Raw genomic sequence first — 21,112 nt, 5'->3', positions numbered from 1 at the left:
GTGGTGGTGGTGGTGGTGGTGGTGGTGGTGGTGGTGATGGTGATGGTGATGGTGGTGGTGGTGATGGTGGTGGTGGTGGTGGTGATGATGCAGATGGTGGTGGTGGTGATGATGATGCAGATGGTGGTGGTGGTGATGGTGGTGGTGGTGATGGCGATGGTGATGGTGGTGGTGGTGATGGCAATGGTGATGTTGGTGGTGGTGATGGTGCTGGTGGTGGTGATGGTGGTGATGATACTGGTGATGATGATGTTGGTGGTGGTCGTGGTGGTGGCACCATCTACTTGGTTACTCCACAGGATAGCGGGGAGGATCAAGTGCGGTCACTGACATGCAGATCTTTGTGAACAAGGCAGACAGTCTAATGTTATTCTGCAGCTGGGGTGGGCAGGGAGGCTGGGGGTGCTGCTTCGGGCCATGCTGTCTTCATGACCCCCCTGGCCCATGGCCGACATGTGGGAACTCTCTGAGGACACCCAGCTCTTGGAGCTCCTGTACCTTTCAATGCCTGGCCTCCCCTAATCCAAGGCCTTCTGTGCACCTGGGCCCTCTGTGCACCTGGGCGCCGGCTCATCTGGCCCACGCGTTCAAGCTGTGGACTTGGGCACTTCGAGGCTTGGCCATCCTCACCTACCAGGTATCTTCTTGTAGCAAGTATAACTCTTGTGTCAAGAATGCCTTTTCCTCATCGATTCTAAATCTGTCACCTTTTCTTTTTTCCTTCTTTTTTGTCACCTGAACACTATGCACTTTTGGTGTCACCCTAATATATCCTTATGAGAGAACGACAGGGACAGGCGTAAGGTTTGATGTCCCCCCCCCCCCATCTCACCCACACACACAAATGTCTAATCAGCCTCAGGGAGGAATATCAGAACACCGTCAGCTGGGAGACACATTTTGTCTGTGACCAGAGTTTGCATCTCTGCCGAGTGTCGACAGCTGTGGCCCTGCTGTCCTTCCTCAGCTGGTGTTTGGCCTGGAGCCTGTCAGACTGTCTGGGGCCCAGGGTGTCTGGGGATCAGTGTCTTTCTCCCCCAAGAGGGAGACCTTATTTTGTCACTTACTGTGCCTCTATTTCTAATGTCAATGTACATTTTTTTAATCTAATTTTTTCTTGGATTACACGTCAGCATCATTGCGGAAGATCTGAAAAACTCAGAGTCTATGAAGTAGGAAATAACTAGCATTCAGAATCTGCCTACCCAGAGCCCGGCGCTTTGCTGGGTGCTGTGGAGCCAGAGGGGTGGGGAAAGGGTCTGGGGCCTCAGCTCTCTCTGTGTCCGTCCGTCTGTCTGTCTCTCGTTTCTTCAGACCAGGCTCTCTGGCTTTCCTCCTGCCACTTAACAGTGGTCCTGGTCACCCAGGTGGAAAACCTTTTCTCAGAAGTTGCAAATTGGCAGCTCTCAGGATAGGCGTAACCTGAAGACTTGATTTGTTCGGCTGCACAGTTGTTGTTGTTGTTTCTTTTTTCAGGAAAATCTCATTTAGTTGCCAGCATTTAAAAATCCACAGATTACAAATACAGGTTCAGCTTCTCAGCCCGCATCAGCGGGACTGGGGACTTCCCGATGGGGCCAGCTTCCTGTGCGCTGTGCCCGTCCCCAGCCCTCTCGATCGGCCTCCTGCTCTGGAGGCTGGGTGCCCTTGCCTTTCTTGGGCAGGCTCCCGTGGTGGGTGTTCCGAGGACCAGGTGTTGCTGCTCCCCGACCTTGATTTTGTCCCCCGCTCTACACACTCAAGGCTCCCCGGAGTTGAGGCTCTCCCTTGTTCTGCTCGCCTGCTCTCCTTACCTCCTGGATCCGTTCAGCTTCCCTCCCCCGAGAAGCCTTCCCCAGGTGCCTCAGCCACGGGGTTTCTGCGTCCTCCCCATGCCCTCTGGTGGCATGTGTTTAGTATGTTCCTGTATAGACATCCCCACCGCCGGACACATGCATGAATACAACCTGTGTTTCTACCTGATTTTTAAGTCCCTTGCGAGTTGACCAGGTAGCTTTGAAACCATATAGGCCTGAACTTGATCCTCTTAGGCAAGTTATAGCTTCTTCATCTGTAACATGGGATAATAGTATCTTTGTGGCTGACTCATTAGGGCCACTGTGTACAGCTGTGCAGGTCGCACACTGCACAAGGGTACCGCCTCTAAGGGGACCATTTCACATCATAGATTTGTATATTCATTATGACAGTTTTCTGCAAATGGTAGTATCTTGTTCTGACAAAATCAGTATATTTATTTGACCACTTTCTGACAGGGGGAACTAGTGTCTTAAGGAAGGGTGCCTTTTTCCTTTTCTCACAGAGGTGCCTTGCTAGCAGCCGCCCTGCCTGTCAGGGTTACATGTGATAAGGAGTGTGAAAGTGCCTGGTACTCAGGAAACATTTGTCTCCTTCTCTCTTGAAAGCAGGAGGTCATGGAGGTGAGCCCAGAGGCAGGGCCCCCAGGTGTGTTTGTTGTGGGTGCCGAGGGGGGAAATGGGGCCTTACAAGGAAAGAACAGGGGTTAGGAGTCCAGTCTCCCGGGCACTTTGGCCATGCTGCATCTCCATCGGAATCTGGAAATATTCCTGAGTTTCACTGATTCAAAGGCTGATTTTAACATCCCTAAAATCAGGTGGTTTCTTACAACTGGTGTGATAAGAAACCGGCATGTTTTAGTTTATTTGGTAGCATTTTAATCTTTTTTAGTGGTATGTAAAGTATCAGTGCCTCTTAAAATAGATGTTCTCTTAGATTTGAGGAGATACAATAAAGAAACCTATTTCATAGGATTGTTGTGAAGATTGACTACTCTTAGCATGAGGCTTGCGTGGTGCCAGCTCACGGTGAGGGTTTAATTGATTTAAGCTTCCTTTTCTTCTCCCTCTTCGTCTTTGAATTCCCTTATTTTGGTTACAGCAAGTTCTCAGTAAGTGTGATGGTGATGATGACGTTATACGGCATATCCACAGCTCATGAAAAGTTCTGCAAAATAAACTAAATGGAAGGAAAGTGTTTTGTCCAAGCCCAGCCTTCTTTTCCTGAAGATAAAGGAAAAAAGTATTTTCGATAGTAGTAAGCTGCACAATACGAGAGTTTAATTCATTACCTCGGATGTGACAGCAATCTGGCTGCATGTTGCTAAAATATTTCCACTCCTATTGGGAAGCTGCCAGCTCTTTTGAATTTAATAACTTAAGGGCAAGTGAACAACAAGAAAACAAAAACATAAGTCCGAAAGAACTTACCATCCTATTCTTCTCATAAGGAAGGCAGTTTAATAGGGCCTTAATTTTGGCTCCTGAACTCTCTTTAAAGTTAATCAATCCAAGTAAAAGTTAGTTGAAAAGCAGCGAAGGATGATTTATACTAATGAAGGAGAGGAAGGAAGAGTTTGTTTTACACTCTGTCACTTTTAAATAGAGGAATTTAATAGACTGGTAATGAGCATTTTGTCTTCTTATGGTTACTGATAAATGTTTAAGGCTATTCGTGATCATCAGTTCGTCTAACACTGAGTGCCTACTGTGTCCCTAGCAGCAGCATCACTAAGAGGATGGATGACATTGGGCTGGGCGGGGCTCTGGCTGCAGGTAATGAGTGCAGGTGGTATGGAAGGTGCTGGGGTGCAGAGCCCTGCTTCTCATGGAGGTGAGCACAGGGACCTGGACTGAGCCCTGGCTGCCCCCTGTGAGCTACCTCGCTCCACCTCTGTGGGACGTTTGGACCTCATAGGGTGGTTGGGATTCGATGGGGTCATGGGTATGTCAAACAGTATACCCACTTCTCAAATTTAGTGCCTTTTCCAGAGACTCCAGGCTCTGGAGTAACATACCATGGCAGCCATTGGTATGTTTTGTTGGCTGGAGTATTTTTTTTTTTAACTTTGTATTTTGAAATAATAGTAGATTCACAGGAAGTTTCAAAGATCGTGCAGAGAGGTCTTATATACACTTTTCCAGGCTTACTCCAATGGTTATGTTTTTGGGAGGGGAGTAAAAAAATATAACATAAAATTTGCCCTTTTAACCATTTTTAGGTGTATTATTCAGTGGCATAAGGACATTCGCATTGTCGTGCAATCATCACCACCGTGCATCTCCAGAACTCTTTTTTTTTAAAAAAAAATAATTTATTTAATTAATTAATATATTTTGGCTGCGTTGGGTCTTCCTTGCAGCGTGCATGCTTTCTCTAGTTGCGGCGAGTGGGGGCTACTCTTCGTTGTGGTGCGCGGGCTTCTCATTGTGGGGGTTTCTCTTGTTGCGGAGCACGGGCTCTAGGCACGTGGGCTTCAGTAGATGTGGCAAGTGGGCTCAGTAGTTGTGGCTCGCGGGCTCTAGAGCGCAGGCTCAGTAGTTGTGGCGCATGGGCTTCGTTGCTCCATGGCATGTGGGATCTTCCCGGACCAGGGCTTGAACCCTTGTCCCTTGCATTGGCAGGCAGATTCTTAACCACTGCACCACCAGGGAAGCCCTTTCCAGAACTCTTTCATCATCTCAACCCAGTGGTTACATCTTGTGAAACTGTTGTGCAATATCAAAACCAAGAAATTAATGTTGGTACAATGGGCGTGTATGGTTCTAATCCATTTTTACCACGTGTAGATTTGTGTAACCACCCCTGGAATCAAGATGCCAAGCTGTTTGTTGACATTTTATCAGTTTGAGTGAAGTGGAGAAACCTTGTGTCCCTTTTTTTTTGGCCTTGGGGTACAGCTTGCAGGATCTTAGTTCCTCAACCAGGGGTCGACCCTGGGCCCTCAGCAGCGAGAGCACTGAGTCCTAACCACTGGACCACCAGGGAAGTCCCAGCCTTGTGTCCCTTTACCTCCCCCGTTTATAATTGTCATAAAAGTTTCTTCTGCAGATGTTGAGAACCACATCAGACAGAGTTATACTTTTTGTTTAATGGTCAAACGTAATTTAGGAGAAATCAACAGGAAAAGGAAATCTGATGTGTTTGCCCATAGTTGTACACTTTCCTTTGTTCATTTTACCTTTCTTGATGTCGCAGGAGTCACTGTTTTAGCATTTTCCTTCTGTTTAGAGAACTTCCTTTGGTCATTCTTGTAGGTTGGGTCTGCTGGTGACAACTTCTCTTTCTTTTCCTTCATCTGGGAATGTCTTGGTTTTCCCTTCATTCCTGAAGGATGTTTTTGCTGGGTGTAGGATTAAGGGTGGACAGTTCTCTCCTTTTTGCACTTGAAAAATGTGCCACTTCCTTCTGGCCTCCACGTGTCTAAGAAGTCTGCTGTCAATCGAATAGTTTTTCCACACTGGAAACTGGGTTTTTGTTTTTTTGCCAGTTTCAGGTTTCCTCTCTGTTTTCAGTTTTCAGAAGCTTGATTATAATGTGTCTTGTCTGGGTTTACCCTGTTTGGAGTTTGCTCACCTTCTTGACTGTGTGGCTTCATGTCTTTTGCCAACTTTGGGAAACCTTCAGCCATTATTTCTCTGAACACTTTCCCACCCCGCTGTCCTCCTTCCCTGGGACGCTAGTGACACAAATGTTAGGCCTTTCTTGGGTTACAGTCCCACAGGTCCCTGAGCCTGTCTTTGTTCTTTTTCAGTCTGTTCTCTCTGTTATTCAGCTTGTATGTTTTTTATTGTTCTATTTTCAAGGTCACTGATTCTTCTGGCAGGGGTGGGGATGGGCTGCAGTGTTGTCTGTGGGGTTTGAGTGTTGCAGGATGGATATCGCCTAAAAGGTTTCTGTCTTGTAAGGCTGTCCCTTTCCTGGCCCATTGGCCAGTGACAGCAGGCTCTTGTTGGAGCTGCTTTTTCCCATGCCTGTTGGTGCTTCTGCTTCTGAGTTCTAGCGGGTGAAAGGAGAGCCCTGGGCACTTACTGTCTCAGGTTGCAAGGTTGTTTGTTAGCTGCTCTGCCAACTTCTCTCCGACTTTCACAGTCTTATGTGTATTTTATCTGTGACGTCCAGGGTTTTGGTTGCACTTAGTGGGAAGAATAGGGAAAAGTACATCTGCTCCATCTTTCTGGAACTTTTTGCCACAATATATATTTTTAAAGACTTTATTTTTTTTAGGGAAGTTTTAAGTTTTCAGCAAAACTGAGAGAAAGGTACAGATCTCCCGTATCCCCCCTGCCTACACGTATGCACAGCCTTCCCTCTTATCAGCATCCCTACCAGGGTGGTGCATTTGTTACAGTTGGAGAACCTACACTGCCACATCATCATCACCCAAAGCCCATAGTTTACATTAGGGTTCACTCTTGCTGTTGTACATTCTATGGGTTTGGGCAGATATGTAGTGACATGTATCCATCATTATGGTATCATGCAGAGTATTTCCACTACCCTAAAAATCCTATGTGCTCTGCCTGTTCATCCCCTCCACCCCAAGTGTGGCCACCTTTCTACTGTCTTTTTACTGCCTCCATAATTTTGCCTTTCCCAGAATGTCATATAGTTGGAATCATACAGTACGAAGCGTTTTCAGATTGGCTTCTTCCGCTTAGTAATATGCATTTCAGGCTCTTCCATGTCTTTTCATAGTTTGATAGCTCATTTTTTTTCTTTTTAATTGAAGTATAGCTGCTGTGCATATTATATAAGTTTCAGGTGTACAATGTAGTGATTCACAATTTTTAAAGGTTATACTCCATTTATAGTTATTATAAAATATTGTCCATATTCCTGGTGTTGTACAATATATCCTTGGAGCTTATGTTATCCTTAATTGTACCTCTTACTCCCGTACCCCTATATTGCCCCTTCCCCCTTCCCAATAGCTCCTTTCTTTTTAGTGCTGAATGATATTCCATCGTCTGGACGCGCCACAGTTTATCCATTTGCCTACTGAAGGACATCTTGGTTGCTTCCAAGCTTTGGCAGTTATGACAAAGCTGCTGTAAATATTTGTTTGTAGTTTTTGGTGTGGACACACATTTTCAACTCCTTTGGGTAAATACCCAGGAGCACGACTGCAGGATTATATGGTGAAGCATGTTTAGTTTTATAAAAAACTATCAAATTGTCTTCCTAAGTGGCCGTGCCGTTTTGCATCCCCATGAGCAACGTAGGAGAGATGTGTAACCACATCCGTGTACGTTGGGAGCCTTTAGGCCACGCAGGCCACCACATCCCTCCATGCCCCATTATCTAACCCCTGACGGCTTCTGCCATTTCTGCCTGTTGCCTTCCCACGTGGAGGGCCTTGCCGTGTATGACCTGTCCCTGGGGCTACCTTCCTGCCACTTCCTTTTCTTACCTCCATAATGCCCTGTTGGCTTCATTTGGGTGAAGCACGTTTCAGGGTGTGGCTGGGAGTCCGTGTCTCTGAGTGGGTCCCCACAGTGGCCTCGGGTAGATGCGTGGGCCCTCACGTGGGCCCTCGCTCTCTTGATGCTTTGAAGGAGGAAGTTGGGATGTCGGAACCAGCTTACCTGTGCCATCTCCCTTCCCCAGAACCCTCTGATGCCTGTGTGTTTCCAGTGAATCTGGCTGCTGTGTTTGTGTCACACCTGTGTCATTAAACCCAGACTGAAAAGCACCACAGGGGGGACTCCTGTCCTGGGCTACCGGCTCCAGCCCTTTAAACTGTGAGTGAAAGAGTCAGTGCCGGGCCCACAGGTATGCAGCCAGTCAGGGGCTGGGATCCCGGACCCTGCCCGCCCAGTCCCGGCTGTTCCCACGAGACCTCGCAGACTTTGAGGCCACTTCTAACGTTGCTTCTGTCAGAAAACGTAGTTTGAGTTTCTGCTCGGGGTCCCTGAGACCCCCAGGTCAGCGACACCAGACACCCCGTCCCTTCCTTCTGTGTGGAGCTCAGCACTGGGGGGGCGGAGGGAGGGAGGAGGGCCCAGGGTGTGGGGGCAGATGGGGCAGCAGGCAGCAGAGGCGTATGCGTGGGGTGTCTCTGTCTCTTTCTGTCCTGGACGCGCAGCAGAAGCTCTGTGCTCAGTGACGCTGTTCTTCTCAGGGGGATGGGCAGGTGGTTGTCTCTGCTCCATGTGCTTCCGTGTTGCCTGTTACACAACGAGCGCGGATTCGCCCTGCGACTTCTGTAATAATTAATAATAATAATTCACAAGGTGGCTTAAGGACCGAGAGACCTGGAATGCCTGGATCGCGTCCTGCTCTGGTCGTCCCACCCTTGAGTCCCCACAGGAGATGCACTTACAAAGGACAACAGCAAGAAGGAAAGGACGCCCTTGATTGTGTACTGGGCCGGACGTCCTGTGAGCGGCCGGAGCGCACGACTTCAGCTCAAGGCTGGACTGACCTTCTCGCCTGTTTACTCGAGGGCCTGAGAATGCGGAGGGGCCCCTCAGGAGCAGGCCAGCTCCAGCCGACGTGTGGGCTGCCCGTTGCCAAAGGAGGAGGGGGGAGGCCTGGCCACGCCACGCCGGTGACCTGTCAGCTGCCGGTGGCCGTCCCTAGGGTCAGAGGGGCCCAACTGCACTCCCGGGACCCACAGGCCCTCCAGTTCATGACCTTCTTCTGGGAGGAGAGGTCAGAGGCCCTTGTTCGTCTCTGGTTCCTAGGCAGGGGTGAGCAGGTCGGGGGTCAGAGGTCGCAGACAGGACCTGGCTGTTCCTGGCTGGGAGTGTTTGCAAATCAGAGTTCAGAAACAAGGACTTTATGCAGTTATTTTAAGATTTTCCCTTTTTAACAGCACAGAGTTGCTGATTAAAAACTGGCAAAGGTTCATGGAAATCGGATGCTCAGACCCCAAACCTCTGTGATTTTCCTTGTGCTGAACACGTCATTTTCCCTTTGAATCCTTTTGTTAAGGACGGGTACACAGTTATTGAACCTAAGATGCATCCAAATTGTGGCATCTTCATCAGAATTTGCTGACGACATAATTATGATTATATTTCAGGGTATAAGATCCATTTTTTTTCATATTAGTCTACTATAAAAAAAAATGAAAAGAGCTGCTTTGTTGTTATCTTGGTAGGTTAACAATTCTTAATATTTGCGGGTTGCGGCCTGATCTGACACTTTCCTTGCATGTTTTGGCATTTTGCTGATACACCGCTGTACGAACATATCTAAAGAGTGCACAGTTTCCCTCCTTGTCAGAGGCCTGGGGGCGGTTCGCAGAGGATGTTCCAGAGGGAACACTGCTGGGGATTCTGAACAGGCCGCTCCTACTACAAGACTGCACGGCTGGGAGCACAACTGGCCCCCACTGGCCTGGCGCGGGAGGCTCCTGTGGTCCCACTGGCTGTTGTGGGGCCATGTTCCCTCCCAGCGCTGACCCCGGAAGGACCGAGTGGCCCATCGGAGACACTGGGCCTGGCTCAGGTAAAGCTGGGCTCTGCCTCGAGGTCAGCCTCTCCGAACCCCAGTCCTGCCCCTGTCGTGTGGGGATGAGAGTCCTAGCGGGCCGGGAGGTGGGGGAGTGCATGAGGTCATGTTGTGGGGTGTGGCCTGGAGCCCGAGTCAGGGCCGCTTTCACAGTCCATTCAGTGCGTCCTCCTGGAAGCCTTCTGGGCACTTTAGCTGAGGATCCCTGCCTACCCTCTTCCCACCGTGTCTGTTGTTTGCAGCACCCATCTCGGCTTGCACATTCCTTGAACGCCTTTCCTGGCCGGGCTGGGGGACGTGGCCTTGAACAAGAGGCTGCCCTGCCTGAGCTGCTCAGCGCTCATCACTCGGAGCCATGTTCTGACTCCTCGGTTTACCTGTTACCTCACTTCTCAGGAGGTCTAGCAACCTTCCTGAGTTTTAAAACTCATATAGGCTCATTGTGGAAAATCCATAAGTGCCTATAAAGAAGAGTCCAGCAGGCAGGATCTTGCTGTATTTCCTTTCAGCCTGGCCGTCTGTTCTTCCATCCATCCGCCCGTAAACCACATCTCTCCATTGGGAACAAAGTCATGTACGTACCGAGTTGTGGTGTGTCCCACTCTGTAGAGTTGAATGTTTATTCTGAGCATTTTCCGTGTCACTCAGGTTCTTCGAAAATATGATTTTCAGTGGCTGCGTGGAATTTCTCCGGGGAATGTGCCCTGACGTGCCCACTGCAGAGCACATGGTGGCTTCTGGAGCTTGACAGGGGCCTCCGTGCTGAGCATCTCTTTGCACAATCCTTGTCCACGTTGTGGATGCTCCTGAAGACTGTATCTCGAGAAGTGAACCGCTGCTCAGAAGACACGAGCGGGCGTGTTCGAGGGCTCCTTGCCCCTTTGCTGGTGGCAGGGTGTGTTCCTGTCAGCCATTCCGAGCGCGGGCCCTGTGGTGGGGCTGCTGAGCCGGGCTCCCCGGGACCCGCTGGCTTCCGTGGTCTCAGTGAAGATGCCGGTCCCCCACGCCGTCTCCCTCGCACGCTGAACCCTCTCCTCTGTGACAGTTGTCCTTGCTCATGTGTGCTTGTCTCTGCCTGCACCTCGGGGACCCCAGGCCCAGTGCTGGATGCACGGTGGGCATTTGGGAGACATACTGATTGATGGCAGATGGCCGAGGCCAGGCGGCACTCTGGGCTGCTCAGGCCTCCAGGCTCTGTGGAACACGGGGCAGTAGGTTAGTTACAGCTGATGCCAACACTTGGTCACATGCAGATGCAAAAGTAGTTGTATTTGTTTGGTCTCCAGACAATGCCTGGTGTGCCTGGGAACTAAGGGATCCCTCACAGTAACCCTGTGGTCCCTGGCAGCGCTGCTCTGTTACGTGTCGCAGAATTCCCTTTCTCATGAAAGCATAACGGGAAGCAAGAATACGTCCTGGTCTATAGGGAAATTGTTTCAGTAAAAACCCTAAGATGCCATTGTTCTGGGCGTGTCTGTTTCCCCCGTGGGCTGGTGGCCTCCTCTGTGCAGGACCTCATGCCCGATTCATCTTTGCATCCCTGGTGCCTGCACTGGGGCCCACCCTGTGGCCGCTGCTCTGTGGATGCCGAAATGACCAAGAAAGAACTTGATACGTGATTTGGGGATTATGCTCCGCTCTGTAATGATTTTCATTTCAGACTCAGTTGGCTACAGGGATACGCGTTTTAGCTGTAACTTGGAGGCACTCAGCTCATGGTCTGTAGCCAAACAGAGTTCATGTCCACAGCAGGTGGCAGAGAGTCTGGGTTTGACCTGGGCAGGTTGTGTCTCCTCCCCGTCTCAGTTTCCTCCGCTGTGGAACGGGGGTGACAGACCCCCTTTTGCCTAAATCATAGGGTCGTCATAGGATCAGCAGGGTGCACGTTGAAAACGACATGGCCTCTTATGAAGAAAAAAGCTATCACTTAATCTCTTCCTGTTTTGGAAGCATTTTGGGTTCCTTAGGAATCAAGCATTTCTTGGAAAAAAATAAAATATCGATTGACGGTATTCATGAGAGATTTTCATTGATGAAGCAATGTTTTGCTTTGTTAAATTTCTGTTTCATGTGCCATTTGGTGGGAAAGAATTCTCGTAGGTCATTATCTCGCCTGCTTGTTCATGGAGAAAACCCTTTCTCTGAAGGCAGAGAGGGCCTCATTTCTGCGACGGGGCCTCGCGGGCTCCATCCTCACTGTGGCGGCACCGTGTAGGTCCACTGCTTTGCTTCCTTGTCTCCTTTCTGGTCTTGCTGTAAAGAGGAGGAAAATGGGGTCGGGGAGATTGCGGGAGTGGCGATCAAGAGAGATTTTTGTTTGGTTTTGTGGTAAGATGGGAGCAGTCATGGCGTGCAGAGGCCAGCAGAGTATAATTGCTTTACAATGGTGTGTTAGTTTCCTTTATAACAAAGTGAATCAGCTATACAATACATATGTTGAAACATACATCTTTATTGGAGTATAATTGCTTTACAATGGTGTGTTAGTTTCTGCTTTATAACAAAGTGAATCAGTTGTACATATACATATGTTCCCATATCTCTTCCCTCTTGCGTCTCCCTCCCTCCCACTCTCCCTATCCCACCCCTCCAGGCAGTCACAAAGCACTGAGCTGATCTCCCTGTGCTATGTGGCTGCTTCCCACTAGCTATCTACCTTACGTTTGTTAGTGTATATATGTCCATGCCTCTCTCTCGCTTTGTCACAGCTTACCCTTCCCCCTCGCCATATCCTCAAGTCCGTTCTCTAGTAGGTCTGTGTCTTTGTTCCTGTCTTACCCCTAGGTTCTTCATGACATTTTTTTTTCTAAAATTCCACATAGATGTGTTAGCATACAGTATTTGTCTTTCTCTTTCTGACTTACTTCACTCTGTATGACAGACTCTAGGTCTATCCACCTCATTACAAATAGCTCAATTTCATTTCTTTTTATGGCTGAGTAATATTCCATTGTATATACGTGCCACATCTTCTTTATCCATTCATCCGATGATGGACACTTAGGTTGTTTCCATCTCCAGGCTATTGTAAATAGAGCTGCAATGAGCATTTTGTTACATGACTCTTTTTGAATTATGGTCTTCTCAGGGTATATGCCCAGTAGTGGGATTCCTGGGTCCTATGGTAGTTCTATTTGTAGTTTTTGTAAGGAACCTCCATACTGTTCGCCACAGTGGCCGTATCAGTTCACATTCCCACCAGCAGTGCAGGAGGGTTCCCTCTTCTCCACACCCTCTCCAGCATTTATTGTTTCTAGGTTTTTTGATGATGGCCGTTCTGACTGTTGTGAGGTGATTTCTCATTGTAGTTTTGATTTGCATTTCTCTATTGATTAATGATGTTGAGCATTCTTTCATGTGTTTGTTGGCAATCTGTATATCTTCTTTGGAGAAATATCTATTTAGGTCCTCTGCCCATTTTTGGATTGGGTTGTTTGTTTTTTTCTTATTGAGCTGCACGAGCTACTTATAAATTTTGGAGATTAATCCTTTGTCAGTTGCTTCATTTGCAAATATTTTCTCCCATTCTGATGGTTGTCTTTTGGTCTTGTTTATGGTTTCCTTTGCTGTGCAAAAGCTTTGAAGTTTCATTAGGTCCCATTTGTTTATTTTTAGTTCCATTTCTCTGGGAGGTGGGTCAGAAAGGATCTTGCTGTGATTTATGCCCTAGAGTGTTCTGCCTATGTTTTCCTCTAAGAGTTTGAGAATTTCTGGCCTTACATTTAGGTCTTGAATCCATTTTGAGCTTATTTTTGTGTATGGTGTTTGGGAGTGATCTAATCTCATACTTTGACATGTACCTGTCCAGTTTTCCCAGCACCACTTATTGAAGAGGCTGTCCTTTCTCCACTGTACATTCCTGCCTCCTTTATCAAAGATAAGCTGACCATATGTGCGTGGGTTTATCTCTGGGCTTTCTATCCTTTTCCATTGATCTACCTTTCTGTTTTTGTGCCAGTATCATACTGTCTTGATGACTGTAGCTTTGTAGGATAGTCTGAAGTCAGGGAGCCTGATTCCTCCAGCTCCGTTTTTTGTTCTCAGCTCTGGGCTTTCTATCCTTTTCCATTGATCTACCTTTCTGTTTTTGTGCCAGTATCATACTGTCTTGATGACTGTAGCTTTGTAGGATAGTCTGAAGTCAGGGAGCCTGATTCCTCCAGCTCCGTTTTTTGTTCTCAGGGTTGCTTTGGCTATTCGGGGTCTTTTGTGTTTCCATACAAATTGTGAAATTTTTTGTTCTAGTTCTGTGAAAAATGCCAGTGGTAGTTTGATAGGGATTGCATTGAATCTATAGATTGCTTTGGGTAGTAGAGTCATTTTCACAATGTTGATTCTTCCAATCCAAGAACATGGTATATCTCTCCATCTGTTTGTATCATCTTTAATTTCTTTCATCAGTGTCTTATAATTTTCTGCATACAGGTCTTTTGTCTCCTTAGGTAGGTTTATTCCTAGATATTTTATTCTTTTTGTTGCAATGGTAAATGGGAGTGTTTTCTTGATTTCACTTTCAGATTTTTCATCGTTAGTATATAGGAATGCCAGAGATTTCTGTGCATTAATTTTGTATCCTGCTACTTTACCAAATTCATTGATTAGCTCTAGTAGTTTTCTGGTAGCATCTTTAGGATTCTCTATGTATAGTATCATGTCATCTGCAAACAGTGACAGCTTTACTTCTTCTTTTCCGATTTGGATTCCTTTTATTTCCTTTTCTTCTCTGATTGCTGTGGCTAAAACTTCCAAAACTATGTTGAATAAGAGTGGTGAGAGTGGGCAACCTTGTCTTGTTCCTGACCTTAGTGGAAATGCTTTCAGTTTTTCGCCATTGAGGATGATGTTGGCTGTGGGCTTGTCATATACGGCCTTTATTATATTGAGGAAAGTTCCCTCTACACCTACTTTCTGCAGGGTTTTTATCATAAATGGGTGTTGAATTTTGTCAAAAGCTTTCTCTGCATCTATTGAGATGATCATATGGTTTTTCTCCTTCAATTTGTTAATATGGTTAATCACATTGATAGATTTGCGTATATTGAAGAATCCTTGCATTCCTGGAATAAACCCCACTTGATCATGGTGTATGATCCTTTTAATGTGCTGTTGGATTCTGTTTGCTAGTATTTTGTTGAGGATTTTTGCATCTATGTTCATCAGTGATATTGGCCTGTAGTTTTCTTTCTTTGTGACATCCTTGTCTGGTTTTGGTATCAAGGTGATGGTGGCCTCGTAGAATGAGTTTGGGAGTATTCCTCCCTCTGCTATATTTTGGAAGAGTCTGAGAAGGATAGGTGTTAGCTCTTCTCTAAATGTTTGATAGAATTCGCCTGTGAAGCCATCTGGTCCTGGGCTTTTGTTTGTTGGAAGATTTTTAATCACAGTTTCAATTTCAGTGCTTGTGATTGGTCTGTTCATATTTTCTATTTCTCCTTGATTCAGTCTTGGCAGGTTGTGCATTTCTAAGAATTTGTCCGTTTCTTCCAGGTTGTCCATTTTATTGGCATAGAGTTGCTTGTAGTAATCTCTCATGATCCCTTGTATTTCTGCAGTGTCAATTGTTCCTTCTCCTTTTTCATTTCTAATTCTATTGATTTGAGTCTTCTCCCTTTTTTTCTGCATGAGTCTGGCTAATGGTTTATCAATTTTGTTAATCTTCTCAAAGAACCACCTTTTAGTTTTGTTGATCTTTGCTATCAATTCCTTCATTTCTTTTTCATTTATTTCTGATCTGATTTTTATGATTTCTTTCTTCTGCTAACTTTGGGGTTTTTTTGTTCTTCTTTCTCTAATTGCTTTACGAGCAAGGTTAGGCTGTTTATTCGAGATGTTTCCTGTTTCTTAAGGTAGGATTGTATTGCTATAAACTTCCCTCTTAGAACTGCTTTTGCTGCATCCCATAGATTTTGGGTCATCGTGTCTCCATTGTCATTTGTTTCTAGGTATTTTTTTGTGTGTGTGTGTTTTTTTTTTTTTTGCGGTACGCGGGCCTCTCACTGCTGTGGCCTCTCCCGTTGTGGAGCACAGGCTCTGGATGCGCAGGCTCAGTGGCCATGGCTCACGGGCCCAGCCGCTCCACGGCATGTGGGATCTTCCCAGACCGGGGCACGAACGCGCATCCCCTGCATCGGCAGGCGGACTCTCAACCACTGCGCCACCAGGGAAGCCCTAGGTATTTTTTTTTTCCTCTTTGATTTCTTCAGTGATCACTTCGTTATTAAGTAGTGTATTGTTTAGCCTCCATGTGTTTGTATTTTTTACAGATCTTTTCCTGTAATTGATATCTAGTCTCATAGCGTTGTGGTCGGAAAAGATACTTGATACAATTTCAATTTTCTTAAATTTACCAAGGCTTGATTTGTGACCCAAGATATGATCTATCCTGGAGAATGTTCCATGAGCACTTGAGAAGAATGTGTATTCTGTTGTTTTTGGATGGAATGTCCTATAAATATCAATTAAGTCCATCTTGTTTAATGTATCATTTAAAGCTTGTGTTTCCTTATTTATTTTCATTTTGGATGATCTGTCCATTGGTGAAAGTGGGGTGTTAAAGTCCCCTACTATGAATGTGTTACTGTCGATTTCCCCTTTTATGGCTGTTAGTATTTGCCTTATGTATTGAGGTGCTCCTATGTTGGGTGCATAAATATTTACAATTGTTATATCTTCTTCTTGGATCGATCCCTTGATCATTATGTAGTGTCCTTCTTTGTCTCTTCTGATAGTCCTTATTTTAAAGTCTATTTTGTCTGACATGAGAATTGCTACTCCAGCTTTCTTTTGGTTTCCATTTGCATGGAATATCTTTTTCCATCCCCTTACTTTCAGTCTGTATGTGTCTCTAGGTCTGAAGTGGGTCTCTTGTAGACAGCATATATATGGGTCTTGTTTTTGTATCCATTCAGCCAATCTGTGTCTTTTGGTGGGAGCATTTAGTCCATTTACATTTAAGGTAATTATCGATATGTATGTTCCTATTCCCATTTTCTAAATTGTTTTGGGTTCGTTATTATAGGACTTTTCCTTCTCTTGTGTTTTTGTCTAGAGAAGTTCCTTTAGCATTTGTTGTAAAGCTGGTTTGGTGGTGCTGAACTCTCTCAGCTTTTGCTTGTCTGTAAAGGTTTTAATTTCTCCATCAAATCTGAATGAGATCCTTGCTGGGTAGAGTAATCTTGGTTGCAGGTTTTTCTCCTTCATCACTTTCAGTATGTCCTGCCACTCCCTTCTGGCTTGTAGAGTTTCTGCTGAGAGATCAGCTGTTAACCTTATGGGGATTCCCTTGTGTGTTATTTGTTGTTTTTCCCTTGCTGCTTTTAATATGCTTTCTTTGTATTTAGTTTTTGACAGTTTGATTAATATGTGTCTTGGCGTATTTCTCCTTGAATTTATCCTGTATGGGACTCTCTGTGCTTCCTGGACTTGATTAACGATTTCCTTTCCCATATTAGGGAAGTTTTCAACTATAATCTCTTCAAATATTTTCTCAGTCCCTTTCTTTTTCTCTTCTTCTTCTGGAACCCCTATAATTCGAATGTTGGTGCGTTTAATGTTGTCCCAGAGGTCTCTGAGACTGTCCTCAGTTCTTTTCATTCTTTTTTCTTTATTCTGCTCTGCAGTAGTTATTTCCACTATTTTATCTTCCAGGTCACTTATCCGTTCTTCTGCCTCATTTATTCTGCTATTGATCCCATCTAGAGTATTTTTCATTTCATTTATTGTGTTGTTCATCATTGTCTGTTTCATCTTTATTTCTTCTAGGTCCTTGTTAACTGCTTCTTGCATTTTGTCCATTCTATTTCCAAGATTTTGGATCATCTTTACTATCATTATTCTGAACTCTTTTTCAGGTAGACTGCCTATTTCCTCTTCATTTGTTAGGTCTGGTGGGTTTTTATCCTGCTCCTTCATCTGCTGTGTGTTTTTCTGTCTTCTCATTTTGCTTATCTTACTGTGATTGGGTTCACCTTTTTGCAGGCTGCAAGTTCGTAGCTCCCGTTGTTTTTGATGTCTGTCTCCAGTGGCTAAGGTTGGTTCAGTGCGTTGTGTAGGCTTCCTGGTGGAGGGGACTAGTGGCTGTGTTGTGGTGTATGAGGCTAGATCTTGTCTCTCTAGTGGGCAGGTCCACGTCTGGTGGTGTGTTTTGGGGTGTCTGTGGACTTATTATGATTTTAGGCAGCCTCTCTGCTAGTGGGTGGGGTTGTGTTCCTGTTTTGCTATATGGTTGGCATAGGTTGTCCAGCACTGTAGCTTGCTGGTCGTTGAGCGAAGCTGGGTGCTGGTGTTGAGATGGAGATCTCTGGGAGATTTTCGCCGTTTGATATTATGTGGGGCTGGGAGGTCTCTTCTTGACGAGTGTTCTGAAGTTGGCTCTCCCACCTCAGAGGCAGAGTCCTGACTCCTGGCTGGAGCAGCAAGAGCCTTTCATCCACTCGGCTCAGAATAAAAGGGAGAGAAAGTAGAGAGAATTAGTATAAGTAGGAGGAAATAGGAAAGAAAGAAAGAAAGAAAGAAAGAGAGGAGGGAAGGAAGGAAGGAGGGAAGGAAGAAAGAAAGAAAGAAGAAAAGAAAGGAAGAAGGCAAGAAGGAAAGAAAGGAGGGAGGGAGGGAGGAGGGAAGGAAGGAAGGAATGAGGGAAGGAAGGAAAAAATACAGAAAGAAAGAAGATACAGTAAAATTGCTCGCACACAGGCTTCTTGGTGGCGGCAGCAGTGGCCTTAGCGTCTCATGCCCGTCTCTGGGGTCCGCGCTGTTAGCCGCGGCTCGCGCCCGTCTCCGGCCCTGATCCTCTGTGCGGGAATCTCTCCGCTTTGCCCCCCGCACCCCTGTGGCTGCGCCCTCCTCCGCGGCTCCGAAGCTTTTTTCCCGCTCCGCCACCCGCAGTGTCCGCCCGCGAAGGGGCTTCCTAGTGCGTGGGAACCTTTCCTCCTTCACAGCTCCCTCCCACTGGTGCAGGTCCCGTCCCTATCCTTTTGTTTATGTTTATTCTTTTTTCTTTTGCCCTACGCAGGTACGTGGGGAGTTCCTTGCCTTTTGGGAGGTCTGAGGTCTTCCGCCAGCGTTCAGTAGGTGTTCTGTAGGAGTTGTTCCACGTGTAGATGTATTTCTGGTGTATCTGTGGGGAGGAAGGTGATCTCCGCGTCTTACTCTTCCGCCATCTTCCCGGAAGCCCCCCTCTTCTGAATAACTAGGCTTTAAATGCTTGGGCCCTGAATTGTACCTCTGCCACTTTCTGACTAAAACTGAAGAGAAGCAGAGTTTCGAGAACATGTCATTGAGGCGGTGGGAGAGGCAGGGGTTTGGAGTGCACGGGCCACGGCGTAGCCCTTTTGGGTTTTTTTGCGGTACGCGGGCCTCTCACTGCTGTGGCCTCTCCCATTGCGGAGCACAGGCTCCGGACGCGCAGGCTCAGCGGCCATGGCTCACGGGCCCAGCCGCTCCGCGGCATGTGGGATCCCCCCGGACCGGGGCACGAACCCGTGTCCCCTGCATCGGCAGACGGACTCTCAACCACTGCGCCACCAGGGAAGCCCCGGCGTTGCCCTTTGTCTTGTGCCTTCCCGGGTGAGGGCCGGCCGAGCAGTCTTCCAGGTGTAGGCGCTCGGGGTGCGTTGTCTTTAGAAAGTGAGAACGCATCAGCAGCGTTTCCGTGCTGGTCTGCTTTCTCACCTCCACGAGCTGCTGGACCGTGTTCAGCATTCTGCCTGCCCCGGGGTGAACCGCGCCGCATTCAGTCCCCTTCTGTGCCGCTGCTGGGCCCCCTCTCCTCCTGGCAGGAGCGGCAGGTGGGCGGCTGCTCCAGGAGTCTCTGGCACCGTCTTCTGGCCGCTTCAGTGAAATGGCAAGTCAGTCGGCAGCTGGCTGTGAGCACGGGGCCGAGGAGGGAGGAAGAGGCGCGATAGACTTGTTCGCCATTGGCAGAGTCGGTGGCCTCGACGCCTTGCACGAGGCCGTGTTAACAGTCCCCGTGAGGCTGGCGGTGGTGCGTGTCGGGAGCCCGGCAGCGTGGGGTGGATTTTCAGCGGTTACAGCGGCCGGGCGAGAGCACTGAGTAGGTGGAGGTTTGCACTGAATCCGGGCGTGGCTTACTGAGCCTCCTGGGTTCCCTCTGCAGCAGAGACTTGTTATCTGCATGCCCTGTTCAGTGTTGCAACCGAGAGATCATTACTGCCTCTCCGAGGTCATCCAGCTTTAGAGCATTTAGGGTCTGGAGTTGGAAATTGAACCTTCAAAGCCATACCAATTCTTCCTTTCAGTGTAAATGTGGAAAAACAATCTAGCTTTTGTTATTGGATCCTAAATTTAATATTCCTACGTGCCTGTAATTATTTTATTGGACTCAAAAATGAGTGGCTTTCCCCATATGTCTTCCTGCCTAGTATAATGGGATGAATGGACTGTTAATAAATATTTGTAAACGGTGGTAATGCTTTAAATAGGAATTAAATGGCTTAAGAAAGCAACAGCTTCCCATTCTTCTTGTTCTTAGTTCCTGTGCCCGCCAGTGAAAGGTGCTTGTCTCTTAAGAAGTGCTGTTTCGATCATTTTTTCCTTGCACCTAATTTGAGTGAGTCTCACTAGAATACTTGATTGTTGTCAGTGTGGTTCATTCATTTGAAGGTTCCATTAATTTTCAAGTTCCATATTCATTTTTTACTTTGCTGTGTGAATCCCGAATCTAGGCTCTTGAGTGGATTAGGGTAACAGGGAGGTCCATATTAGACATGGTCCAGAAGGACTGAGGTTTTGGAATTTTAAAGAAAGAATTTTCTGGCAACTGGGGCCACCTGAAGTTAGAAGTGAGCTGCCTGGCCGTGCAGCGTCCACCAGAAGGACACACCTGTTGGTGCCTGGCAATTGCTCAGAAGAGCAACCTTCAATATTTTTCTTTGGCATTTGGATGTGGTCATTGTTTTGGTGAAGATGAAATAACATATTTTGCACTTTTTTTCCTTACAGAAAACCCAGCCATCTTCATGTGTAAATGTTGTAACCTTTTCTCACCAAGTCAGTCGGAACTCCTCTCCCACGTTTCTGAGAAGCACGCAGAAGAGGGGGTTAATGTGGATGAGATCATCATTCCCCTGAGGCCTCTGAGTACCCCTGAACCCACCAACCCAGGCAAAACCGGAGATGGTAAGGGGGCTGGGGTGCTGGGCGAGGGCGCCACGCCCACAGTGTGCCTGAGGGCGATGATGATGCTTATTTGCTCTCAAATACTTTGATTCTCAGTTTCTGTCTGGTGGGCATAGGGTCTCATAAAAATCCAAATCTCCAACCGGAAGTCACAATAATTTCCATTTGTAGATCTGCTCAAGTAAGATTGTGTGTTTGAATTCCCTGTACCTAGTCTCTGTAGGTGCTTCTCCATTGCTTGGTGGTTGGTAGATGGAGGGATGAATGAATGAATGAATGAATGAAAGGAGTTGACACCATCCAACCGGGTAAAAAGCACGAGCTTATTGTCAGACAAGCGTGTTTAACCCAGCCCCAGCACCTGCTACTGCACTACCTGAAGCAAATGATGTTACTCCTCTGAGCCTCACTTTGCTCATCTCAAAAATGAAGACAAATCTGCCTCTCGCAAGGGGGTCTGTGAGGATTAAGTCAAAGATATGGTGACAGTACCAAGGATGATGCCTGGAACAAAGAAGACGAAAGGGAAGCTGGTAAGATAACATACGTCATGAGTGAATAAGGATATATAATCTTCGAAACAGCATGGCTGGACTGCTCATGTGTACCTGCAACAGGGATTCCCATCGCAGAGCTTTGATTCGCAGAATCCTTCAGGTTCACAGTCAGTGTCAGAAGTGAGACACATCTTGTTTGCAGTGTCCAGACACTTCCTGCT

The 21,112-nt window shown here is 46.9% G+C and overlaps 1 protein-coding gene across 3 annotated transcripts in view; it reads left to right on the top strand.

Moving 5' to 3' along the window:
* Window positions 1-21,112, top strand: part of ZFAT (zinc finger and AT-hook domain containing) — a 192,790-nt gene that overhangs the window by 13,983 nt on the left and 157,695 nt on the right. For all 3 annotated transcript variants that reach the window (XM_007462414.1, XM_007462415.1, XM_007462416.1), the window contains one exon: window positions 20,218-20,394. In XM_007462414.1, coding sequence (XP_007462476.1) covers window positions 20,218-20,394 — 177 coding nt within the window. Of the gene's footprint in view, window positions 1-20,217; window positions 20,395-21,112 lie in introns of those variants that run through there.

The sequence above is a fragment of the Lipotes vexillifer genome, unplaced genomic scaffold, assembly GCF_000442215.2.
Source record: "Lipotes vexillifer unplaced genomic scaffold, Lipotes_vexillifer_v1.1 scaffold981, whole genome shotgun sequence".
In the NCBI taxonomy this organism is placed as follows: domain Eukaryota; kingdom Metazoa; phylum Chordata; class Mammalia; order Artiodactyla; family Lipotidae; genus Lipotes; species Lipotes vexillifer.
The sequence above is the reverse complement of the archived record's forward strand: the minus strand, read 5'-3'. Positions and strand labels throughout refer to the sequence as shown.